The 27,132-nt window shown below is 44.5% G+C and overlaps 1 protein-coding gene and 1 long non-coding RNA gene across 4 annotated transcripts in view; one reads left to right on the top strand and one right to left on the bottom strand.

Annotated features, from left to right (window-relative positions):
- Positions 1-279: 279 nt before the first annotated feature.
- On the bottom strand, positions 280-26,792 carry NGF (nerve growth factor). 2 transcript variants are annotated; one of them, XM_032133351.1, is made up of 3 exons: positions 26,309-26,791; positions 4,099-4,226; positions 280-1,143 (listed from the first exon to the last, which is right to left on the bottom strand). In XM_032133351.1, exon 3 carries the CDS (start codon positions 1,130-1,132, stop codon positions 416-418), a length of 717 nt encoding a protein of 238 aa, XP_031989242.1. In that variant the 5' UTR covers positions 1,133-1,143; positions 4,099-4,226; positions 26,309-26,791; the 3' UTR covers positions 280-415. The 2 variants fall into 2 exon arrangements, with proteins under 2 accessions (XP_031989242.1, XP_031989243.1); XM_032133352.1 differs by lacking the exon at positions 4,099-4,226 and having other exon boundaries at positions 26,309-26,792.
- Positions 7,131-27,132, top strand: part of LOC116455447 — a 38,644-nt gene continuing 18,642 nt past the window's right edge. Inside the window, exons 1-4 of one of the 2 annotated variants that reach the window (XR_004244390.1) lie at positions 7,131-7,286; positions 7,651-7,864; positions 11,889-12,053; positions 12,812-14,020. This is a non-coding gene — a long non-coding RNA (uncharacterized LOC116455447). Of the gene's footprint in view, positions 7,287-7,650; positions 7,865-11,888; positions 12,054-12,811; positions 14,021-27,132 lie in introns of those variants that run through there. The other variant, XR_004244389.1, reaches the window with a different exon arrangement.

Raw genomic sequence — 27,132 nt, 5'->3', positions numbered from 1 at the left:
ATACCTTTATGGATAATTAGTAACACTGGAAGCAAAATTCCGTTTCGGTCTCTTGGTATCTGGACAAAAAAATTTCAATTGAAAATAAACCTACAATAAACTGGCAGGTTTTCTGAGGGAAATTTTCTTGTAGAAGAGAGGCCTATGTGTGAAAACTGTGTGGAAAATGTTTTCTTTTTGCTGAAAGCTTGTTCAACGGCCCTGTGAACACTTCAGAGTTGTAGAGATGAATTAAAGGTGAGTTAAAGAGCTCTGCCAGTAAATAACTTAAAAAACACCAAAGGTTTCCAAAAGAGTTTAATAAATAATGAGGTTCTTTCTGTACTGTATAAACTATAAATATACCATGCAGTCCTTTATAACTTAAAATAATTTACAGACTGAGGTAGGGGGGTCGGAGGGTGCGGGCGCGGGCTCAGGGCCTCGCTGCCTTCCTGCTGAGCACGCAGACGCAGGCGGTGTCGATGCGGATGAACCTCCAGGCCGCCTGCTTGCCCTCCATGGTCAGGGCCTTGACGAAGGTGTGGGTGGTGGTGCAGTACGAGTTCCAGTGCTTGGCATCGATGCCGCGGCACCCGCCCGACACCGGCTTGGGGTCCCTGCACTTGGTCTCGAAAAAGTACTGCTTAAAGACGTTGTTGTTGATGTTGACCTCGTCCAGCACTGTCACCTCCTTGCCCTTGATGTCGGTGGCCGTGGTTTTGTCCCCGACCCACATGCTGACGCTGTCGCACACCGAGAACTCCCCGCGGTGCAGCACGGGGTGCGTGCTCCTCCTGCTCCTGGCAGTCCTGTTGAGAGCCCCCGTGCCACTGAGAAATCCCAAATTCTGCCCCTGCCCGGCCACCGGCGGGGGCTGCGTGCTGAACAGCACGCGGGGAGACCGGAAACGCCGCTTCCTAAAAATTTTGGGGTCCACGGTGATGTTTACAGCTTCTCTCCTACCGAGGCTCCACGTGGTGTGGCCGTGGGATGTCTGCGGAGCTGCCTGGGCAATGTGGTGTCGGTCGCTCTGGGTATTGAGCAGGGAGTGTTCTGCAGGATACTCCAGTGGAGCATTGTCCTCTGACTTGGGAGCTGCCTGTGTGCCGATCAAAAAAGCTACAATCAGAGTGTAGAACAGCATGGGCATTACGTTATGACCTAGAACGAGAGAGAAAGGCACTGTTACTGCGAGCTGGGCGGGCACAAACCGCTGCCGTTCTGGCCATAAATTTATCAGATACCCGGAATCATACGGATTTCATCAGGTATTCATGTGGGTGCCAGATGTTGTTCTTCCGGAAGAGCTCATTCAGACAGCATCAATGTTCTTAATAAAGCGAGAACATTAGAAAATAATAGCTAGATTATTATTAATTCCTCTGGTATTTGTTGTTAGAGCACTGTTTATGAAGCACTTGTTTGGTGTTATTAATGTGGAGACCATATGGCGACAGCATGTTCCCAGGAGTCAGATCTCTAGTGAGTTTTGCAGCAACCTTTTTGGCCAGGGCTGGTCTCTTGGCTGCAGAGGAGTGAAAGTAGAAGCAGCCCCTTGGCTAAAACAGCTGTCCATTCCCTAAACTTGTGTGCAGAGGTGTCCTTGGGGCTATGGTGGGGGCCACCAAGCCAGTACTTCGTGCCATTGTCACACCCTCAGCAGCCACTCACCTGCCATGTGGCCAGGCCTCACTGCTGGCTGGCTCAGCAGCCTCCAGCAGCTGCCAGCTCTCCCACCTGCCCTTTCAGGACACACCACATCACTGATTTAGGGCAGATAAAGCCCAGGCTCCCCCCTCAAAGAGCTCAGGTATCTGTGTCACAAGGGCAGATGGGATTTTTCCAGATTCAAGGGCAGATACGGGAGCACTGTGGGTGCCAAGCTACCTCTGCATTGGCATCTTAGATACAGCAAAGCTAAAGCCGTTGTGGCCAAAGTACTGGGAATTCTGGACAGGGAAACACCTGTTTTTTTCAGAATGCCACAAGCAAGAACTCCCCAAAAGTCCCTGCAGAGCAGATGCAGCGCCAGTGCTGGTCCTCCTTCGATCCAGAGGATATGCACATCTGTTTGGGCATGGAAAAGTGCAAGCCAACTGTCTAAACCCTTGCTAAGACCCATTTCATGCTGGCAGAGCAGCAGCAGTAATACCTCGTTGGGCAACTACCATGTGCTGACTAATTCAGCCACATGTTCGGAATGAGAGACATTCAGAAACACTCTGGAATTGCAGTGAAGGGCAGACATTGTGTTTCCTCTGTAAAGACTTAATAAGCAGAGACAGGGTATAAACAGAAAAGCCCGGGTGAGGCTCCTCCCCGTCTCTTTGCCTTGTTTTCCTGACATGTCTCAGCTGGCCCCGAGCTCTGCCGTGGTCGGCCAGCAGGCAGGGAGCCCCAAAGCCACTGGACAAACAGGGTTTTGTACCAGAGGAATTGGGCTCTGCAGTTCCACTGTGATTTCCCAGCATGTCTTAATGTTTTTTCTGGGTGTGGGTCAATTATGGTTGCAGTTCCCCCTCTCTGTGGAGATTTTTCAGATTAGAATCCCAAGCAGCTCTAAAGGACTCAACCAGGGTGCTCTGCCAGAGCATAATCCTGTGGAAAATGCAGAACAACCCTAAGATGTCCCATAGGATCTTGTGTGTCTTATCTCGGACAGGAGCTGAAATTACATAAACAGCAGGGTTTGTGCAGGGCTGAGCAAACATTTAGGAAACCAGCGGGAGATGCCAAGTGAAGGTAGTGACTGGGGAGGGCGGAGAAGCAGAGCCTGCATGGAGGGGAGGAAGGAAGAGAAAGGCCAAAAGCCACGTGAGCACTTGTCTGTGCAACTGTTGGGCTGGAGGCATTGGGGACAAAATGATGACGACGAGAGTCAAATGTTTGTCACGGAGCAAATCCTTACTGTTCCAAAGCCACTTTAATTTGCTTAAAGCAAGGCTGAGGGTTGCTGCTTTCCCACGTGCTGCTCGTGCTGGAGCACTCGTCATCCTCTGTATAAGGAAACAGAGCTGGGTGTAGCTCAGAGCTTGGCTGTGCACCCTCCAGAGAGTAACCCCTTGTTCTACAACCAAATTAAAGTCAGATGCTTCATTACATCTCTCAAGAGTTAGCTTTCCCAACAGAAATGTGAATGGAAAAGGTTTGCAGAACAAAATCCAGGCACAATTTAGCCATGCCAATAGCAGCCTCAACGCATTGTGTTTATGCATAAACCCCTTTTTTATTATTTCCTTCTATAGGAAAGAGGTGCTGCAATGTCAGCAAAGAGCTGGTTCTGGTTTTGTGCTATACAAAATTTGCTGTTCTAAAATGCAGCTACATTTACCTCCCTTCTCCGCGTTTCTTGTGTTGCACATGCTGAGATTTTTGCTTTAAGGCCATTAACACAAAAGCAGAAAGACCTTGCCTGCTTGCCTTTTTTCTTGAATTGCCTTGTATTTCCTCTCCTTGAGGCAAATCATTCTGTGGAGTGTGGCCCAAACACAGACAGAACATATTTGGGATACGTGGTAACTTTTGTAAAGATTCAAAATGGAATCTTTTTATCCATTATTGAGTTAGTGGAGAATAGAAAGTGACACATTAAAAAAATGAATGAGACTTGATGACAACACAGGCAGGAGAAGTTAATATTAAAGAATAGGTGTGCTTTGGGCTGTGAGGGTTGTGAATTCTTTTGCTGGCACACAGCGGTATTTTACAGGCTATTTTGGGGAGTCTGGGGTGTCCCTGCCCATGGGGAGCTTTGAGGTCCCTTCCAACCCAAACCAGGTTGGGATTCTATGATTCTCTGTCTAAACTTTGTCACACAGTTATTAGATCCTCTCATGGTGCTTTCTGGAGATGTTCACAGTGGATGCCTCGTGCAGCCACCTGAACTCGCAGGGGATGTGCAGCTGCCAGTTCCAGTGCTGGTGGTCTGTGGATGTCTGATGGGAACCCCGGCCACAAAGGTTATCACAGGCGTTTTAATGCCAAAATTACAACACCTGTACTAATCCCACTTCTGTGTTGGTCAAGTGTCATTTAAGCCCTTCCTCTGGTGTGGCTGCTGTGTGAGCCTGGCCATGGGTGGCTTCAGGCTGCTGTGGGCAGTGAGTGCTGGCTTACCTCTGAGTGGACTGCACAAAGAACTGCTCCCCCAGCAAGGTCCTTATTTCATCCAGAGCTGAGCCGGGCTGGGCTGCACCTTGCCATGGGGCCCTGCTGCACCTGCCAGCTGTGTGTGCCGTGGGTCACTAGGGGCAGAAGGGTTTGTTTCAATAATTAGCCAGCAAATCAGTGTTTTCAGTACCATTCCCCTCTTGGCAGCAGCACAGGGACGAACCCCCTTGGCTTTCTGAGCTGTGCCTTTTCCCTGTCACAGCATCAAGCTTGTCTAAAGCAGTTCCAAACTTTGCAGAGCAGCACATTTGTAACTGTGGTTATCAATACACTGCTTCCCACCCCTCACAGACACCTTCCAGGCTCAGCAAATGTCAGACCGATTAAAAGTTTTAACTTTGGTTAACCGAAGTTAAAACTTTTAATCGGTCCGACAAGCAAACCCAGGAGTTTTTCCCTGTGGGGCAGCAATACCTGGCACTGCACAGCAGCCAGGGACAAACCAGGGCTCACAGCCCCAACATCTGTTCTGGGAAGCAAATCTGGTTACAATTAAATTCAGGAGGAAAATCACATATTGCCGCATATTGGCAGACAATTATCTGACTGTGGCTGATATTTGAGAAGAATTGAAGATACAAAACTTGCAGGCACATAAAAGCACATACTTAGATGTTTGTTGTGTTGCTACTGTAAGGGCAGCAATGACTCCAGTCTTAATCACTACATTGTGAATGGTTGTATAGACCTCAGTTAAGGGAAAACCATTATTTTCCTCACCAATTAAATCCAGCACACTGACACTTTCTCATCAAAACACATATTCTGATTGTAAATTCATGGCACTGAAAGGAATAGAAATAATATTTTATTAATCTTATTATTCAATAGCTTATCTGTTCCATTTCATAAGGTAAATAGGGGTTGTATAAGGTACTCCTGTGCTGCAAAAACCCTGCTGCATTCAGGCTGAAGTGCATTTGCTAGGGAGAACAAGCTGCTAATGCCAAAGCATGAACTGGACTCACTTTCCACCTGCACAGCGTCTGTCCTCGGGAGCGCCGGCTGCCAGCAAAGGCAGCCACTGGGTTTGGCTCTTACCAACACACAAATACAAGTTAATTGATGTTTAAACCCCCAGCTGAAACCTTCCCAGCCTGTTTTCATCAGTGTAGGGCACAGGAGTCACCCTGTTACGTGCTCATTGTGCAACACTTGTGCAGTGGTTTGGCCACCCTGGCTTTGTCTGGGGCTGTGGCTCAGGTTCCCCCTGGGTGTTGCAGTGTTTAGGAGCTGAGCTGGTTACACTCGTATCAGTGTGTCAGAAAGGTCACACAGAGTTCCAGAATCCAAAGCTTCATGCTACAGATGGAGTAGGCTGTATTTTTGCAGGAATGTGCTAGTGAAGTAATAACCCTTTCAGTGAACTCTGGAGAGTTGAGTACCAGTAATGATAGAGCTATAATGTGCTGGCCACTGCCAAAAATAATCCAACAACTTTTCCAACTGTTCTGCCACCCTAAGAAAACACTGTTTCAGTTCCAACTGGCTGGTTTTTAACCACAAAAGCATTTATTTTCAGCAGGACTTTTTTTTAAAAGTTCTTTTACTGTCTTTTTCCCGGATTCCTGGCTGTGGTGGAATCCAGTAAATGATGCGGTGTTATTCAGCATCCATAGACTATTCCTCTGTTCTACCACTCCCAGACATTCATAAAATATCCTGCTGAAGTGAGTGTTTCTTCAGGATTTACATGCACCCAGGATGACAGACACGAGGGGTGAAACAATCTCACTTCAATCTTATTTCTTAGTCTCAGCACATGTAGAGTAGAATTAAAGAATCACAGACTGGTTTGGGCACAGGGTGCCCAGAGAAGCTGTGGCTGCCCCATCCCTGGCAGTGTCTGAGGCCAGGTTGGATGGGGCTTGGAGCAACCTGGGATAGTGAAAGGTGTCCCTGCCCATGGCAGGGGGTGGAATGAGATGACCTTTAAGGTTCCTTCCAACCCAAACCAGTCTGGGATTCCATGATTCCATGATTCTGGAGAGTGGGGAAATGGATCACATCAAAAAGAAAATGGTTCTGTGTCTTGAAAAGCTCTTTGCTTGCAGGACCTGTAAGTGCAGCAAGTGCCAAACAAAACAAGTTTAGGGAATTCCCTTTTTGTTAAAGTTACCCACAGAATCTGAGGAAAAATGGACAAACAGGGAATATTGTCTGGAAATTTATGAGGAATGAAAATTTAATAAATTTACTAAATTAATTGCTTCCAAATGCGAACAGCAGTCAGTGCAGCCTTCTCACTGCACGTTGACCAGATGCCACTAAAGTAGCTCCTACACAGAGAACAGATAAATTAATGCTCATTTGGCTCAGTCAAACACAGCAAGTGAATTATTTTCTAAATAAAAATAAACATAGTCAATAAACATAAGCATAGAATGTTGTAATCTAAGGCATGATACAATTTGGAATGTTGTTTTCTGTCATTCTTGAAGTTGTTGGCGTATTTTAGGGATGTGCAAAAAATAAACAGAACTGCTTGGCTGTCAGTGCAGCAAATGGGATCATGGAGGTCACTAAAATAAGCAACAAGTAGTGAATTAGTTTTGTCTCATTGCTTCTGGTAGTGAGAGAGAAATGAGGGAGGCAGTTGCTGCTGAAGTTGCTGGTAAAGAGAAGGTGCCTCTGGCACATCTCTCACGGAAACATTTTCACAGGTATACGAGTTACATGAATTAAAATTTAGCAGTAGCAATTCAGGGAGAAGGGAGGCCCTGGGAGCGAGGCCTTGAAGGGAATCCTGAAGCCATTATGACTAAGAGCAGTGTCAGAGGCACAGCTTTCCCTTGATCTTAGCTGATGAGCAAGAAAATGGGAATTTCTAATGGACTCAACATTTCATTCCTCCATTATATCTGCAGTGACTCAGCCCTTAAATAAGAGGTTTATGGGTGCTGGAGAGCCAGCTGGAAGCTACCTGTGTCTCATTCACTTCCTTTTTTTTTTTTTTTCCCAAATGCCTCTAGCACTGAAATGTTCCTTTGAGGATTTCTAGGGAGAGCAATAGACTGAGAAAAATGCTGCCCTGCAGCACAGAGCATCGTGTCACCGTGATCCTCCTCATCATCACAGGATGTGCACCCAGGATCTGCCTCCAGAGCTCTGACTCATCCTTAGCCTGGGTAAAGGTAATAATAGGGATGCCTCATAGCCCATTAAGCCTCTGGTAATTTGGGGTACTTAAGGGGGAATAGCACCATGAGTCTGGACCCACCCCTGGAAGTGTTCAAGGTCAGGTTGGATGGGCTTGGAGTAACCTGGGAGAGAGGAATATACCCTGACCATGGCAGGGGGTGCAGTCAGATGATCCTTGAGGTCCCTTCCAACCCAAACCATTCTATGATTCTGCAGGGTGGGGATTCACCAAATCCAAAGCCAATGAGGCTTTGGAAAACACTTCTTAAGGTTTATTTTATGTTTACTAGGGTATAAGCAATGGAAATGGCTTATTTGTAAGAGCCTAATTTTATCCTTTCTTTCATCCTGAACCAGTACATCAAGATTTTACTTGCTGGTGTCTCTGTAGAGAAGTCCAAAGACAGGGAAAGGAGTGCATTTCCCATCACCTTCACTGACACCCCTCAGAGCATTTGGCGCTGAGTGAGGCCACCTGCTGGGAGAGATCCAGCCTGGAGCCCCAGCCGGGGGTTTCATGGCATGGGACAGGCAGAGCTCACCTTCAGAAGGCTCAGTTTAAAACTCCTGAGTGAGTAAAACAAAATCAAAATTTCTACAAATATAAGCATTTGTTCTGCATCTCAAATTCGCTTTACAACGTTTGGCACCATGATGCTGTCTCTCACTTGTAGAACGTGCTCATGGGAATTCAGAGGCATCAACAGCCATCTAAAATGTGATTCCTTTGGGAAAAAAACATGATCTTAGGTCAAGATGGCCATGCCAGTAAAGGCTTGTGACAGGATGCAGCTCTTGCTGTGACAGATGGGCTGTTAGTGAGTGTTGAACATGCACAGAGCTGCCCTGACAGAGCACAAAGCTTCATCCTGCTTCAGATAACAAAACCAAACTGACAGTTATTAAATAAAAGATAAAAAAATTGTCTCTGTCAAGATAAAAATCTCTTGAAATAAAGTGAAGGAAAGCACATCACTTACAAAACTAGTGACAAATCTCTGAAAACAAATGACAGAAAACAGCCTTTGGAGGAGCGTGTGAATCTGATTCTCCTGAAGTCAACGACCGCAATGGCATAAAGCTGGTAAGTTAAATAAGCTAGAAATAAAAATCCTGGCTAGGAGCAAGTTATCTGAGCATACCAGGGTTGTATATCATCCCTATATTATCATCCAGAAAGCAAATCCTAAAATCAATGATTGACAGGTGATGATTACTTTGGAACTTTCCATATAGCCTTGGAGCTGGATATATATTTTATAGGACTCCAGGGTTTCATATATCCTAATTCATAGGCACCAAGGAGTGACTAAAGATCTCAGGCACTAACTGACAGGAAAACTACTGCAGGATAAATGGGATAAATCCATCCATATAAAGTTGGATGCCTCCATCCTGCCCAGCTGGCAGCCAGCATGAGATTGCTGCTCCCTACAATTCCTATCCAAACACAGCAGGACTCATTCCCTATTGCTGCTTAAAACAGTGAGTCCAAAGGCCTTCCTGAGGCTGGAGCATGGCCTGCCCTTCTCCCCTCTACACCTTTCCCAAATGGATTTATATTTGGGAATACTTGGCTTGCTATATTTGGCTCTGAGGTTTCCAATACAAAATTACCAGTAATGAAAGAACTGGAATTTCAGACTTCACGACACTACCAAAAAGAACTGGAATTCAGCTGGGAACAGAAAGTATGAGGGCAGTCAGACTGTGATGTTACATCCCCTCTTACAGCCAAGAGTAGTTAAGGCAGAAAAATACAATATCTTTAGGGCCAGTAAACCTTTCCAACTAGTGATCTTATTCCAGCTATTCAGAAGGGAATATAAATCCTGATTCTTTTCCAAGCCCTGATTAATAAGAACCAGCTGAATCCCAGCAGCAATGCTAGCATTTAGTTTTTATTCAGGCTCATAATTTTCATTTATATTCTCCTTTTTCACTTTTCTACAACTGCACAAATAAATTTGAACAAAGGTGATTTTTAGCAATTGCACGAGTTGTAGTGTAAGGCATCAATGTAGTGACTCCAGAAATGAGGTAGAAAACAAAAATGAGCTGGGATGTCATGATCAGATTCCCAAAGGTAGACTCCATCATCTTCAGTGTTTCTCTGGATCATGAATTTGGAAAAGAACATTATGTAAGGACAAGGAGCAGCCATAAATTATGGCCATGACTTTTCAGACTTTCCTGTTCTATTAATTATTTACATCCAAAAGGAATTTTATCTTCTACAAATCTTCCAGTGTGTTTATAACTATTTTAAATGACTCAATGATATTTTAATGGGGCAGGAATTCTGAGAAATTCCAAAGGGAAGCTGAAGGGTGTCTGTGCTTGGCAAGTCAGAGTACAGAAGGATGCAGCAAAGGAGAGAGTTGAGAACTTTAAAACCTCTGTTCTACTGAACTGAGGCTCTGGCTGCACCTGATAAATTCTGTAGCTGGAGCAGTTCAAACTGATGTGTTGGATTTTTTTTCTATTAAAAAACCCCTTAAGGATATAGACAAAAATCTACAAAATAAAGTCTTATGATGTGGAGCTGCTCTTGTGTTCACTCAGACAGTGCTGAGATAGGGAAGAAGCAGTCAATACTGGAATGGAATATTGCTTTGCCTGTGTAGGATTTTTCCATCCAGAATTGTCGAGTGCTTTTACAAACACTTAATAAAATGATCCTCCCCTCTCACTCATGGTCAGTAGAATTTACTTCTGTAGCATGTGAAGAACCCAAAGAATAACACAGGATTCTTGCCAAGCAGTAGCAATGTTCCTCTTCTCCATTGCCCACCTCCTTTTATTATTTTTTTAATTTCTAGGATATTCTTTACTACTTCTAAATCTATTTTACCTTCATGAGACCTACAGAATTCAGTTGCCTTCTTAGGGATTGAATTCCCTCTCTTATGATTTACTTTACATTACAATAGGAAAATCATGACAAAAACCCCTCAAATGACACCTTTAGAAATTGAATTCCATATTTTTATTGCAGTAGGAAATGGGTATTGAGCCCACAGCAGTCACAGTCATTCTGTGCCCTCCTCATTGTAACTCACAAGGCACGGGCATAATACTCTGAACTACAGAAAAATGTTAATATTTTCCCTTAAACCAGCATACCCCAAGGTGAATTATATGTACAAACGAACGAAGTCGTTGGGCTGTTTCTCATAAGCTGTTTGACTTCTGTATTCTTTGAATATCCTGGACATTTGAGAAATATATTTTCATAATTTCTGGACAACTGGATTTGGGCAGATATTTGTCTATCTGCTCCTTGCAAAGCCGGAGTTTTTTCTGCAGATTGCGAAGATGTGGTAATGCTCAAACCCTTGTACTCCACCTGCCTTTCCCATTTAAATTGAGTTCAAAACAATTTCTTTAGAATTCCTAAGCACTCCACTACAGAGATGTGAAATATGGTGGGTTTTAAACTAAGCAGGTCTAAATAAATAGTAATAGAGTAATATATTATAATAATAAAAATATATATTAAGTAATAATATTCGTGTGTTAAATCTAAACTAAGTAAATTCTTTAGTTCGGTGCAAGAAAAACTTTCAGCTTTGAAGTTTTTTTGCTACTTGCTGGTGGTTTAAAAATTTAGTTACCGAAGAGGTGGAAAAAAGGGTTTTGTTTCCCTGCACAGCAGGAACCTTTTAGATGTGGTGTAGTTTTGTAATGAGAGGGTAAAACCTCCTAAGAAACAGGGTAGAGATGTCCACAGAACATCTGGAAACACCACCAAATAAAACAAAATAAACCACAGAAACACTGAGTTATCAGATTGCAGTGTCATCTTGTAATGTTCTCTGCAAGCACAAGTAGTTCTTGCAGGAGAAATAGGAGTCTCCTGACATCTAGGGTAGTTTACCAAGAAAAACACAAGGTTCTTACTATTGCTTAGACCTTTACAATATTCCTTCTAATGCTGTGGTTCATCTGAACACGATCGGAGAAAGGAAACAAGCAAATGGGGTTTCGCCTTGGAGTTCCAGCACTCCAGAAGCAACGGTGCTTTCCATGAAGAGACAGAGCTGGTTTGTAAACTGTGGTGCTGCAGGAATTTTTACCCCTGGGCTTTCATACTTTGTATGTTTGTACTCAGCACTTACTGAGGATTAAAGCCTGGTTTCTGTGGAAGTGTGTTGACACTATGCAAAATGCTCCATACCTACATTTTTCCCCCTGTATGTTTTTCTGAGTTCAGCCTGGGAGATCATCTTGATTACTTGGCAGCAGAGTGAACTACTGCAAAGCACAAGTGTTCAGGATGTTTGGGAAACCGATCCTATTTCTTCACATGCTTTTATTTGCCTTATTGTCCTTATTTGTTCATTGTATTTTAGTGTGTGCATGCCTCAAGTGGTAGAAAAACAAGAGTGGTTTTGCCAGTGTTTGTAATCCATGCGAGTACCAGCTCCTTCTCTCATTACCAAAACCCTTTTCTGCACCTTTCTTTATGGAGTGAACGAATTAAAAAGCAGCAGGAGAGTGAGATAGCCATCCCTAAAATCTGTTCTCTGGCTCTCACTCCTGCCCCTGCTCATGCCTATGTGTTGACATCCTCTGTTTTGTTTCCTCTCCAGCTCCAAGTGCTGCTCCGCGTGCTTTCTGACTCCTTTATCTGCAAAGCTCCTGCCTTCTTCTGTCACACATTGAGTCCAGCTGCCTCAGAGCTGCTGCCCCACACAATCTTCTCTGCAGCACACGTGGGACCTCTTCAGCGTCTTGGCTTTCATCTGCTGTGGAAGGTATTTACTCCTTGCTGTATGATTGTTTTAACTCATTACTCTATTAACTCACAATGCCAGACAACTGCTGGCAACCCTAAAGAGGGGTGGTAACAAAATGCAATGGATTCTGTACATTAGCAACAGAATATATATTCAGAGAAACTAATCCAAGCTGCGTTGCCTTGCACTGAGGTAGTACAGAGATTGATTTACTTCGTTCCTATGCTCTGAGAATCTCAGCTCTGATTCCGCTGCGACCCTGAGACCAAACCTGTGAGGCCAGAGAAACACAGCCCAAACTTCAGCACTCTCAGCATCCCGAGTGTGTCAGGCAGCTGCTGCACAACAAATCTGCTCATGCTCCCAAAGAGCAGAGACAGTTTGAACTGGGGCCATATTTCAGCTGTACATTGTGGGCTGCTGGGCGCGGACCCAGCGAGCAGTGGGGAGTAGGAGTTTTCCATCTTTGTATTATGTCAGAGTTTGAGGGGAGGCAGCTGCTGTGGATGTTTTAAGATAGGAGGTTCTTATTCCTCACTCAGCCATTTAAGGTGAAATGAAATTTAAGGTGACATTTCAATGTGGGAAGGGGTTTGTTTGTCTGGATCTTGAACCTCTGGAGCCTGACAACTCTGGAATATCCTCACCTCACACAAAGCTTGAGGGATGGTCGGTGTAATATGCAGAGAAGTGAATGATGTTGCAGCATGCAGGACGTCCTCCCCTGCTGGGAGCCTGCAGCTGTCTCTGGAATAACTGCCTGTGTCTTTGAACAGTTCTCCTGGCCACACAGCTACTCTGTGCAAAAGGACAGCTCAACAGAAGAGAGTTTGTCAAGGAGAGATCGGATCCTGTCTTGTACTGTGGGAATCCTTCAAGCACAGAACAGAGCTCAAAGAAGTTTAAATGAAGATCAGCAACCTTTGCTTAAGAACAGGAAACAGGGAGTTGGACTGACCTGGCAGTCTCAGCAGCTCTGATAAATCTGTGTTTGGCAACTCACTTCTGTGAGGAGCATTCGAAAGGTCTTCACATTTTCTGGCATCATCTTGTTGCTGAAAGCATTTTTTGCTACAGTACAAACTATAATGGGAAAGATGCCTCTCTTTCCTTTAAAGTGTGCCCTTGAGTGTTTCTACCACATTTTCTAGAATTCTCTTTGGCCCTATTCTGAGTCTGAACAGCTCTGAATCCCTGCATTGAAACACAGTGCTATCACTGATGGCATGGGACATCTTTGCACTATTCACACTTCAGCTTTCTGTGGGGTTCACTGACTTCCCTGGTATGTGGACTTGGAAATTAGGGAATTCTTATAAAAGTAGGCCAGGATTAGAAGATTACTGTTCCCATGTTTACCAGCATATTATTTTCCTTGCTACTTTTTATTATTATACTAGATATGAACCTTTTTTTCCATTTCCACAGTGAGAACAATCAATAGATTGAATGTGGGAACTCTTGGACTGGGGAGAACTAAATTGCTGTAATGAGTTTCCTCAGCCTACATTTACTAAAACAATCTTGCAGAAGCTGATTAAACGAAACCTTCTCTTTGTGCAGTGTCACAAGCTTACAGAAAATAAGGGGAAGGAGTGAGGGCAAGAGGTACTTCTGAAAGCTGTGGAGTGGTACCTTGCTATAGCAAGAAGAAGCTACAGAACTAAAAACTTGTAAATAAAATTTCAAGGTTGCAGCTGGTAAATGAAATACAGCTGGAAGTTCACAGGATCATTAAGGCTGGAAAAAACCTTTAAGATCATTAACACAGCACTGTCATGTCCACCACCAAACCATGTTCCCAAGCACCACATCTACATGTTTTTTGAACATTTCCAGGTGTTCCACTCCACCAGTGCCCTGGGCAGCCTGTGGCAATGCCTTTAGTGAAGGAATTTTCACTAATATCCAATCTTCCCCTGGCCCAGCCTGAGGCCGTTCCCTCTCCTCCTGTCCCTGTTCCCTGGCAGCAGAGCCCGACCCCCCCAGCTGCCCCCTCCTGTCAGGGACTTGTGCAGAGCCACAAGGTCCCCCCTGAGCCTCCTTTGCTCCAGGCTGAGCCCCTTTCCCAGCTCCCTCAGCTGCTCCTGGGGCTCCAGACCCTTCCTCAGCTCCGTTCCCTTCCCTGGACATGCTCCAGTCAGGTCATGCTTCTTCCAGTTTAATAAGGAGAAAATGCTGCAGAAAAATGCACACGTGTTCCTGACAGGACAAGATGTTGGGAGCCTGTGGTTGGCAGGGACACCTTCCACTATCCCAGGTTGCTCCAAGCCCTGTCCAACTTGGCCTTGGACACTCCCAGGGATGGAGCAGCCACAGCTGCTCTGGGCACCCTGTGCCAGGGCCTCCCCACCCTCACAGGGAACAATTCCTTCCCAATATCCCATCCATCCCTGCCCTCTGCCAGTGGGAAGCCATTCCTCCTTGTCCTGGCACTCAAGGCTGTCCAAAGTTTCTCTTGGAGCCCCTTTAGGCACTGGAAGAGGCTCTCAGGTCTCCCTGAAGCCTCCTCTTCTCCAGGCTGAGCATTCCCAGCTCTCCCAGCCTTTCCTTGCAGGAGATGTTGACCCCACTACAAAATGGAGCCGTTATTCAAACCAGTGTAGATAAAAAGTCATGGCCTGCATGGAAGAGAGCTATGTTTGTGCAAGCTTTGATGTTAAAAAATAGTAACTTGAACTCACAGATGTACTGATTACCCTGCTAAAAGAAGACGTGGAATCTCTTCTCAGTATTACAGCATTTTAATTAGAAGAATGTGAGCAAAGCCTTAATCTTGTTAGTAGGGATAGATACGGATGAGGCAGAAACAAAATCCACAGCAACATAGTCCAAACACGAAAAGCAGTGTCTTGGAGGTTGGTAACAGCACCAGAACTGCTCCCTGTCACTGCTTTTCCTGCAACACTAAGCTTGACAGTGACTAAGTTGGAAGAAATAGCTCTTCTGCCTTGTAGCACTGAGCTACATCACACACAGCTCTTTGAAAAAAAAATAGCTGAAATGTGGGAAAGGTACTTCAGATTTACAAACCAAATCCACAAATGCTTGATTATTGTCTTTAAAGTTCTTTTTAGCCCTTCTAAATTCTTGTGACACTCAAGGATCAATAAGAGTCTCATCTGTAGCTGATTCTGACAGATGTTAATCTTTGCCTTGGCTTTGCAGTCTGCTTGAAATAGTACTTGTTCCTTCATGTCAGGCCTCTGGCAATGCTTACAGAGTCAGGATTACAGTCTCCAGTGAATCCCATTTTTACTGTCATTAACTTTCTAAACTGTTCCCCATAGCTGGCAACCTTTCCATGCTTGGAGATCTACTTAGTGGGAAGCTGGGAGAGTGATGGGTTTTGCCTGTCTGGAATCATTGTGCCTTTAATTGAGATTTGTTTAATTTTGTCATTAAGTCCATTTACATTGTAGGCATCGTGACCATGATTACACACTGTGCCTGTACCCTGGTTGTGTTTTGTGCCATTTACCTATTAAAGAAAGGGGGAAAAGCTCTGTGTTTACTTAAGATTTTTACAAGTAGCCATTTTTTTCTTCCATTACTTTAGTTAATAAATTAATCTAATTTTTGGATTGGAAAAAACGGCTCATCTGCAGATGCTGTGCTGTGTTCTGAGGAAGTGATTAGATCTATTTGGCAAAATACAGGTGAGGATTCAGTACCTGCTTGTCTGGAAGGAATTATCAGAACCCATAAACATGGGGGTTATGGTTGATTCCAAATTAGGGACAAATCTTGCTCAGAAAGCAACAGGAATGGAAACATTTCTCCTGCAAATCCCAAGGACTTTATGATGAACAGAAACCACGGGGTGCATTGCTGTGTGTGTCCCTCAGTCACAGAGTTGTGGGAAGGCTTGGAGCAGCCTGGTCCAGTGAAAAGTATCCCTGCCCATGGCAGGGGGTGGAATGAGAGGAGCTTTAAGGTCCCTTCCAGCTCAGACCAGTCTGGGATTCTGTAATTCCATGATTCTCTGACAGATCAGGGGTGCAGGTGACTTTTCTTCTCTCAGAATGTGAGTCAGGGGTGACCAAAGCTGTGTGAGTTCCAACACGAGTTCAATAGTGATCACTTCAGCAGCTGGGGAAGCCAAAGACTTGCTTCTTAATGAGAAAAAAGAAAGCTGATTAATCAGCTGAGTCATCCTGCTCTGCCTCAGTGCTGGTATGAGTGGCATTCCTTATGGATCAGCCTATTCCAAGGGAAAAGCCAAACCATAATCAAGGCTAATTGACTGAGCTCAATCAAATGTTTCGAAATACCACCCATGAGTTTGACATCAAACAAAAAGCAGGGATATTCCCAGTCAGGCAGTTAATTGCTTCATGAAAACTTGTTCTTTGCAAAAATTTGAAGATTTTCACCAGTGCTCCCTTTTATTTCCATTTCCTAGGCTTACAGTAGGTTACAGTGTAATGTACAGATTAACAGACTGGAACAAGACACTTGCCCTCTCTTACATTTTTCCTTCTGAACAATGCTGCAGTGCTGCCTTGTCTCTGGGACAGAAAATTTGCAGCCTCCAGGAGTTAAAATAACATTTTAGAAGGTTTTAGAAGGATAAATAATACCAACTTCTTGCAGATATTAGTACAAGCAGCAAAAATTGCAGTATTTAAGGGTAAAGCCACTAGGCTTTTTAGTCATTATGTTTAGAGAATTAATCCCAAAAAGATAATTTCTGTGGGTTTTGTTTCTTACATCCAGCAGAAATTGTTTCAAAGAGGAGTTGAAATGCCAGACTTTTTGCAAGACTTTTGTCTAGTGGAAAATAACGGTGGTGTTTAAACATTTGTCTGGTTCCTGATGTGCCCCAGGTTGTGTGCAGTGATGAAAAATTTATCAGCAGCACATCTGTAAATGAATCATCTTTTTCCCTGCACGCACATGGTTGCACAATTTTATTGACTGCTTGCTTTGGTGAATATTTGATATTTGTCGTGTGAAGCTATCCCATCCCGTTTGTAGTATCGGAAATTCCAAGCACAATTAACAACTGAATGTGGTGTCACAGTTAATGAACCCCCAGCCCCCTGTGACCCAGGGCAATAGCACACAGGGTGAGCCAGTCTTCTGTAGTCACCAGTGACATCAAGACTGAAGTTACAACACAAACATCTGGCTGCAAGTCCTGCACCTGGATTGAACATTTTCTCATCTGGCTGAATGTGCAGAGCAGGTGGGGGGACCTCAGGTGAGGCCCAGTATTAGAAAGAATCAATATGAAATCCTGGGATGGTTTGGTTGGAAGGGACCTTAAAGCTCATCCAGCTCCAACCCTGACACCTTCCACTATCCCAGGTTGCTCCAAGCCCCATCCAACCCGGCCTTGGATATTCCCAGGGTTGGGGCAGCCACAGCTGCTCTGGGAAATCCATTCCAGCCCCTCCCCACCCTCATGGGGAAGAATTCCTTCCCAATATCCCACCTAAACCTTTCAACCTTTCTGTCCGACCCTGCGAAGGGAAGTGTTTGGGTTTCATAAGGAATCTGGGAACACTCAGTCCAAAGCTTCTAAACTGGGAAGCCCCTGGTGGGACCCACCAGCTCTGAGATGTGGGTTTGGTCTTTAGTCACAACAGGGGGTGCAAAATGATTTAATGGGTGTGGTGGTGTTCGATCAAAGGTTGGGCTTGATGATCTTGGAGGTCTTTTCCAACCTTAATGATTCTGTAATAAATTCCACAATCCTTTTCCCACATAATCGTGACTCTGGTTTGTATTTCACTTCAGAGTCCATCACTCTTCTGCAGCAGGACATGAGCACAGGTGCCATGGCTGGGCTTCACACCTTCTGTAGCTCCACAGAAAACATTCAGAAAACTCCCATTCCAAATCTGAATTTCCATGGGGTTGTGCCAATATTAATTAGTACAAATAATGTGATATATTTGAAATTAGCTGTCATTATAACACTTAACCCCATATGTAACCACGTATTTGCCTTGTCTGGATATTTGATGTGCACCTTGTATTTATTACAGTGTTATTTGTTAATGCTTTTGTGTGGTGAATCAGTTGTCAGGAAGAATCATTGTGGTTACAAAAAAGCAGTTTTATTGTGAACTGGAGGGAAGAGAATATGGGTGAGGATGGAGTGGGAGGAGACAGAAGATGACATTTGTAGCCAGATGTGATTTGTAGTATGAAAATATTAAATGCTGTTGAAAAGTGGGACTCCACAGATTATTGACATAATTGTGGCAATAGGAATAGATTTTTCTTTGGTATTTGCCTATTTTTGCTACAATTTTCATCGGATGATGAATACATGACAATTTTACATTGTCTAACACCAAAAAAAAAGGTTTTTTATTCTATTTGTTAAAATAACATATGTCTAGCAGATTTCTAAAGGAATCATCTTTTGAAAGAGGCCTATTGTGATTGAATTTTTCATCTTTCAACTTTTCTCTGGGGTTTCTTTGCATTAATATTAGGTTCCAAGCAATAATCAGGGTCTAAGCCTTACAAGATCATTTTTTGCCTGTTTAAAATGAAAACCAGAGGGGAGTTTTGATGATTAGGTGTGTACTTCATTTCTGTGCACAAAGCCAGAGTTTAAATACATGTCACTTGAAAATGAGCTTTCTCAAATTCAAAGGGAGAGAGATGAACTTTAAATTGGAACTTTAAACCTTGCATCCGTTTTCCTGTGGCATTGGAAATGTGCTATTTTCACAGAAAGTATTTCCTTTTGCTTTCAAGTGATGGCACAAGCACGTGCTGAAGACTGAATTCAAATGACTTAAATTCTTTTAAAAATTCGAAATATTGAACAAAGGGGAGAAATTCTGCAGGTCATGAAATAGTTTTCTAATTTCTTTGCTTTCAAAGAGGAGGGAAGAAATGGGAAGGAAAGGGCCACATGCCTTTCTCTCTCAGAACACACAGAGAAAAGAAATGGTCTCTAGAACAGCCCTTCCCAGCACCAGGAACGTGCATCCAGGGAGAGCTCGTGGATCAAACTCCCTCTGATGCTTTGGATTCTGGATGCTTTGCCAAAACCAGAAACTCACACTTTTGGCATAGATAAAGTGTCCTGGAATGTGAGGCTGAGCAGTGACCCTTTGCACTCTCCTCTTTACAGCCTGTGCCTGAGAAAATGATGAGAGGAAGGTTTGGCAGGAGGCACTGGGGCAGGGAGTGTTTGGAACCAGGCAGAACAGAAACATGGATGTTGAATATTCAGAGCACTGATAACACCAATCACGGAATTCCAGGATGGTTTGGGTGGGAAGGGACCTTAAAGCTCATCCCTTTCCACCCCTGCCATGGGCAGGGACACCTTCCACTGGACCAGGTTGCTCCTCGGTGATGAGGAGAGGGATGGAAAAGATTTTTGGAAAGTAAACCCACACCTCACTTCAGTGGCTTATTCTGTGCTTATTTATTTCTCTTGACACTCTTCATGTGCTTTCTCCTCCCAGGTAAGAAGTGCAGTTACTGTGATCAGTTTTGCTGAGGGAAATGGACAAAATTGCTAACGCTGAGCAGAAACAAGAATAATCAACTTATTCCCCTTAAGCGAGAACCCCTTTAATGTCCTCTCAATACCGACCAGGTGAAGGGCTCATTGTCTCTGACAGGGGCAAATAGAAGATTCTAAGAGCAAGATAAGCATATCATGGTATAAATAATTCACATAAACAGTTTGTATGGCTGTGGGAATGCCCCCAGCTCCAGCACCTTGCTGGTCCAGTGCTGGGACATAGAGTATCCCAAAAGAATCATGGAATAATGGGCAGGAAATGATGCACTTGGAAAATGCAGGCTGTGTCATCCACCACAGGGCAAAACTCTTTGTGAACAGGCACAGGTCTTTTCTCATACCTGACTCATCCAGACATAAAGTCGTCAAAGAAAAAGAATAAAAGCTATGTTTCAAAATAGAAAAACCCTTATTCTGTGAGCCAGAGCTCTTAAATGTATCATAATCAAAGTATTACGTAGCAATGAGGTGCCTGGCAAATCCCCATCACAAAAATTCCTGAAGAACTCTTTTTTTTTTTTTTTTTAAGGGCCTGGATCACATATGGTTGTGTCAGGAACAAAATAAAACAGTCAAAGTAAAGCAGTGAACCAGACCACTAAAAAATCTGTGTCACCTTTCTACCTATACAACAGGGGAAAATACAAAGTGATTAAGAACAGGAAAAAAATCAAAATAGTAATTTTTCACCTGGCAAAGCCATACTTGGCAAATAGAAAGTTATCAAACACATAATCTGCTGCCCAGCTGTATTTACACTGGGCTAATTTGCTCATTGTGGGTCAGAACTGTCAGAATCAGTGTAATCTTTATAAATTTCCTGGGCAGTTAACAAGTAAATGAGCGAAGACAATTTTTGCTGCATCCTCTTTAAGGCAGCAACATTTCTCAAAAATACGGCAGCTCAAAATAAATGACCAGCCCTGAGTTAAGAACCAGGTTCATTTTATCCATTAGTCATTCATTTCATTCATTTCTTTGATTTTATTCTTGGAAGTAGCTTTATATTTGCATGACATGAATGGTCATTATGGTTTAGTGGGCATCGTGGTGTTCGGTCAGAGGCTGGACTTGATGACCCTGGAGGTCTTTTCCAACCGTAATGATTCCATGATCCTATGATTTTGTCAATAATATGTAAACCAAGGCCCAAACCAAAGTCAAAGATCTTGTTTTACCTTCTGGTTGATTTTTGTCTTTGTGCTTGACTCTTGGAAATTCCAAGCACAATTAACAACTGAATGCGGTGTCACAGTTAATGAACCCCCAGCCCCCTGTGACCCAGGGCAATAGCAGTGGGGATTTTGATTCCTAGCAAGTCAATGGGAGCAGAATCTGATCTTTTATTAGCACATTGTTATGGACCCTATAGGGACAGGAAGTTGGATTTTGGAGCCAGGAAGATAAACGAGGGACAGACTTTTTGGAACCCATTTATGGTCTGGGTTGATGTTCAGTTTTAAAAAAAACCTGAATAAAAGAAGTCTTGAACTACCTCAAGTGGTCTGGTCACTGCAGGTTTGATTTCTGTCATGCTGAGGGGGGATTGTGTTAGGGTTTGGTTGGAAAGTCCAGGCCAGGCAATTCCTCAGCACTGGTGCGTTGTCACCATCCCTCAGTTTCTTCCAGGAAATACCACTGTGAAATGTGGAAGTCGCATCCATGAGATAGGACAAGGAGGAATGGCTTTAAACTGAGAGGGGGCAGAGTTAGATGGATATTGGGGAGAAATTCCTCCCTGTGAGGGTGGGGAGGCCCTGGCACAGGGTGCCCAGAGCAGCTGTGGCTGCCCCATCCCTGGGAGTGTCCAAGGCCAAGCTGGACAGGGCTTGGAGCAGCCTGGGATAGTGGAAGGTGTCCCTGCCCATGCAGGAGGTGAAATGGGATGAGTTCCCTTCTCACCTAAACAATCCGTTGGTTTTCTTAGATAAAACCCATCCCAGCAACAGAGAGTGTGTGACTGATACATCTTGATTTGGGTCACCTGATGGTGTCAACTACTGTGCCATAAAATCTCAAAGCATTGTTGGAAATGCAGGAGCCTCAGGGGAAAAAAGAAGAAAGGTGATAAACAGCTGCCTCCAAGATAAGGAAAAGTCAGAGGTGTTTCATTCAGTGAACAGTGGCCCGGGGCAACTCAAAGGATGGGCAGAAATGTGGCAGAAAAGCCATCAAACGTCATTTCAAACTACATCCTGCAGTTGAATTTAGATAATGTGCCAGAGGCCTCGTTCCTCTGTGTGTGTGTGTGTATTTAGGGCCTGATTTCTCCATGCACTGGGCAACCTTCAGCTGTGTGCACGCTCAAAATGCTAAGCAGCACTTTGCTCATCTTCTCCTGCTGTCCTGTCCTGGTGTGATCTAAATGTTTCTCCCAGGAGTTGTTCTGACTCTGGGTTGCTGTAGCCAGCTCTGGCTGTCCTTGGTGACTCCTCAGCTCTCTGCCAATGCACTCAGGTTCTTGGCATCCAGGTTTCACTGCTGGCATTGCCATTCTCTGCTGCATTTCTCAGGGTGGTGCAGTTCTCAAAGTGAAAGGTTATTGTCAGTGTAATTAATGAGGCATTTCCCTGCTACTTTTTACTTGAGATTTATTTGTGTATAACATTTTTAGTGGGGGCTGTTAGAAAAGACCTGACTTCAATAAAGAATTTCAAGTAAGATGTCAGCTCCATATAAAGACCACATTGAGATGAGAGAAAATGGTATTTCCCCATTTCAGTGAATTTCACAAGATGCCCCAGGATTCATGGCCTTTCTCCACTATCTCATGATCTGTTCAGACACTGATTCGCCTGAAGAGCTGTAAATCTCATCACTGATGTCTTTCTGTAGTGGTAACGTCCATGAACACTGGCCTACACCTAATCCTTGAGCAAAAATCAAAATGAGGGATGCTATTTTACCTTTTGATTTTGTCAGAATTGCCATTCTTTCACCAATGAACTGGCAACCCACAGTAAATATTACAGTCATCTTTTTGGAGGTGGGGTAGGTCAAGTATTTGACAGCTGAAGCACCAAGGAGAAGGAACTAGAGCAGAAGTGCTCCCAGGTCAGAAATTCTGCCTCCTGCAGCAGCTGGGGAGCGGCGTACACACAGAGCAGCCACGTGGGGATCATCTCCTTGGGCTGCTCTCCCACTCCGAGGTCATTCTGGAATCACAGATTTATGGAACCACAGGCAGCATCTTTGCTTTCAGTGTGCCCGATTGCTTCCTGAACCCTGTGACCTGCAATATCCCGTGGGAAGGAATTGCACAGCTCCATTATGCCCAGGGAGAGGAACCACCTTGTTTTGTTTGCCTCGATATTGCCACCTGCCAGTTTTATTTCCTGCTCCTTGATTTTTGACAACAGCCATTTCCTTTCAACATCTTAAGGAAAACTGTGACTATAAATATCTCCCTCACACCCCTGCTCAGCCATCTCTTTACCAGACTTAGAAATCATAATCTCTGTAGTTTCTCTAAATACAGAAAATGTTCCAGGCTTTCATCATCCTGCACCTTTTCTTGTTTTACTTTATCCTTTTGTCCTCGTAACCGGTGTCCAGAACTACAAGCAGTACCCAGGATTTGGGGATGGGATGAAACCTGTATTGAGGGTCTGGGATTTTCCTTCCCCCAAATGCCATGGCTTTAGTATTAGTGGCACTGGGCAGACAAGAGACATAACTCACCGTGATTGATCCTGGGATCTCTTGGCAACAGCAAAAATGATCTTGCTTTGCTTGACCACATAATTTTTGGTATTAATTCACATCCACATGCACACAAATATTTAATGAATTCTGTGGGGCTGCACAAAGGGCATTGTGGGGAGAGAAAAAGCCACAACACATCCCACAGGACCTCTGTCCCTGAGCTTTGGTTGGAGAAATGTTCTTAAATGCTTTGGCCTCTGTGCCCGTGCTCAGGTCCAACCCAGCACAGGGAGAATTTCCTTCTGGCCAGGGCAGGAACGCAGTTGTAGGAGCGTTGGTACATGTGCCTTTTGCTTCCATACAATCATGGAATCATTAAGGTTGGAAAAGACCTCTAAGATGACTGAATCCACACGTTAACACAGCACCACCGTGTTCACCACCGAACCACATCCCCCAGGACCACACCTGTGCATTTTTGAACGCTTTGGATGGTGACTCCAGCACTGCCCTCAGCAGCCTGTCCCAATATCTGGCAACCCTTTCAGGAAAGAAATTTTCCATAATATCCACCCTGAGCCTCCCCTGGCCCAGCCTGAGGCCGTTCCCTCTCCTCCTGTCCCTGTTCCCTGGCAGCAGAGCCCGACCCCCCCGGCTGCCCCCTCCTGTCAGGGACTTGTGCAGAGCCACAAGGTCCCCCCTGATCCCCCTTTGCTCCAGGCTGAGCCCCTTTCCCAGCTCCCTCAGCTGCTCCTGGGGCTCCAGACCCTTCCCAGCTCCGCTGCCCTGAGACAAGTTTCTTTCTTTCCACGAGATAAATTTGGTGGGAAGAGGTGTTGCCGCCCTTTCTCTGGGAGTATAACGAGTTTTAATAAATACTCTGGTTTAACAAATCCTTTGCCCAAGCAGCCGCGGCTCCCGGGCAGCTGCCGGCAGAGGTCACCGTTGCTGTAGCTGGGCTGGAAGGGGTTGAGTTTCCCCGGCTTTTATTGGCCTCCCATTTGGGATTGACAAATATTTCTAACCCCACCAATCCAGTGCTGACCGTTGCTGTTAGAGCATTGAATCTTTTGGAATGAAACCATGGATTTTAGTAACCCTTTATCTTTTTTTGTTCGTAAAATGTAGATGAAAAAATCACAGGTTTCTGTTAACTTCTTAAAATCACCAATATATTTTCCACAGGCCTTTAATTTAATTCAGTAATTAGTACGTATCCAATATTCTGTTAGTCCTAAAAGCATTTTGTAAGGAAACAGAAAATCAATTAATAGAATCTATTCTTAAAGGAACATTTATATGGCCAAAGCCATGGAGCAGTAGGGGAATTTATGGGATTTATTCTATTGATTGAAACAATCTAGTTTTTAACGTGTTCTATTTGACCCTTGTTCTAGATGTCCCATTAAATAAAGATATTTTACACTTGAAAATGGTAATCTGAATACATATTTTAGGTATTTTTCTAACCTGATTTTTAAAATTAATATTTTATGGTTATTTCATAGACTGCTCAGTTATCCTGTGAAATAATTGTTTATTTAGCATATGGGTTAAAATGATGCTTGTGCTCATTGTAACTCTCCACTGAACTTAAATGAAGACATCTAAAAAGAGAGTTTCAGCTTTTGATGGAGAAAAGGGGCACTGCTGAGCTACGAGGATGAGAAAATACAGCCATGGTTACTTTCTTTACCACCTTGTTGGGAGGGACAGATCCCTCCGGGGTGAGTGGCTGGGACTGATCAAGCTGTGAAATCACTGGCACTGCACAGATGTGTCGGGGGGCTCCTCTCCAGACCTTGCTGAGATTTATTTAAAAATTATTCATATCCATGATTATTAACAAATTTAAAGGCCGAGTTTTTCTTATCATACTTGAGAACTCTCCAATATATTTGATTCTTCGTTCCATCCCTGTAACCTCTTGGACAAGTGCAGAAAACATTGTAACCCTCTGAATTTCAGACAAAACTGCCTGAAATGGCAGTTGGCAGGGGGATTTTTAAAGCCTGTTTTCCACAATATCTGAACCAGCTCAGAAGTGCCAAGAACAGGAATGTACAGACAAGTCAGCTCCCTCTCTGTCTTATTGCAGATAATTGTCACATTTTAGTTCGGCTTAGCAAAAAAAGTGCCCCCAAAACTTCATTGTGATACTCTAATGCATGAAAACACCCATAAATTATCCGTCTAACAGTTACAATGCAACTTCCAAGTTGTGACAACTTGGAAAACCAGCCTGACAAGCACGCTCACTTTTGGTGTTTTTCTAAAACTTCTTGAGCGTTATAAGGAGAACTTAAAGTGAAGAAAGAACCGAAGCACAAACACTTTTTGTTCTCAGCACACAAATTCCTTCTGTCTCCTTGCCTGGAATCCCCCGTTTTTATCTGTGAGCAGCGTCTTGGCTAAAACAGTGTTATCACCAGCTATAAATCAATAAACATTGTCAGCTCCATCCTGTCACTACACACAGGCAGCGGGGAGGTCGTGAGCTTTTCCAAGTGGACATCCCAGAGGATACATGGTCTCTAGTGAAGTACTGCTCTGTCTGCAGCTAAAAGGATTCTGCCTTGGGTCAGTCACGCTTTGATTTAGCAGAATTCCTATTTATTTATATTAGTAAAGAAAGAAAGGGGTTTTTCTCTAGAGTAGAATTATCACAGGGAGGAAAGAAAAGGAAATAAGAAAGCCTTAATATTCAGAACAAAGCCAGTAAAGAATTTCCATATAGGTGTAACTGCTGCAGAATGCAAATAAAACTTAAGTTCCCATATACCTGGATAAAAAGAGTAAGAACACTTGCATTTCCCTAAGATTAAGCTGCTCTCGCTAAAGATGTTTTTCAAGCTTTAAGCTTATCCACAGCTGCCCCGCGAACACCTTCCAGATGTGTGTGCAGCCAAACCTGCCTCAGCAGATGCGATTTTCGGTTTCACCAAACCACGCTGTGCTTGCAAACGCTGCTTGTAGGCAGCGAGCGCTCCGCGTTTCAGAGCCATCCCATGCGTGCCTGCTCCGGAGAGCAGAACCAGCGCGCAGCACCCGCACCTGGGCCGTGCGGGGATCCCCGAGCTCCGGGCGCTGCCGCAGCCGCGCTCCGGCCGTGCGGGTCACTCACCTCAGAGCCGGAGCGCCGCTCGCCGGGGGCTCTGCGCTGCCCGAGGGGTGTCCGGGCTGCTATGCGCTCTGTGGCACCCCTGTCCTCGGCCCCTGTGCCCAGCCCGAAGAGCCATTCACATCCCGCTGCCGCCGCAGCCTCATTCAGCGCTCAGGGCTCCGCTCTGACTCACAGCGATCCAGCTCCCTCTGGGTCCTAGCGCTGTGGACGTGTGGGAGCTGCACGGACTCGCAGGAATTCGGCGCTTGGCTCGCTGCCGAGCCCAGGCAGGGATGCACAGATGTGCAGTGAAAGTTTCAAAGCGTGGCTGGTCGTCTGAGTGCGCTCGCAGAACGCCCAGAGAACCCTCCGGCTTCCCGGTGCCGCTGGCAGTGACTGAAACCCTCTGCAAGGGATGTTTTGTCCTCAGCCTTTCCACTCTGCATCCTAATCCTTGCCCTCAATTTAAAGATGAGGGCTCCCAGAATGAAACTCCCAGCTCCCTGATGAATGGGTCCTTTAGAAAATCATCTCCAGAGCCCTTTGCTCATCTCGGGAGCCTGTAAACAAACCTGTAGGAACACCAATGGTTAACTGGGGAAGGAGTGGACCGGGTTCCCGCAAAACCTGTGCAGTCCCCATTATCAGCTGGCTTTAACTGGGGTCAGCCAAACACTGGTTGAGAGTAGCAAAGAAATATTTGACCCTGACTTGAGGCAAAGATTATATAACAATCCTTCCAACTGAAACATCCTGCGTTTAACGTGCTTACCTTAAGCAACAAAGAGATATGGAAATGTTTTCCAGTGTGTTCGAGGAGAAGGATTAAGCAGTTTACAAGGGAA

This window comes from Corvus moneduloides, chromosome 24 (assembly GCF_009650955.1).
Source record: "Corvus moneduloides isolate bCorMon1 chromosome 24, bCorMon1.pri, whole genome shotgun sequence".
Taxonomy (NCBI): domain Eukaryota; kingdom Metazoa; phylum Chordata; class Aves; order Passeriformes; family Corvidae; genus Corvus; species Corvus moneduloides.
Note: the sequence above shows the minus strand (reverse complement) of the source record. Positions and strands in the feature narration are given on the sequence as shown.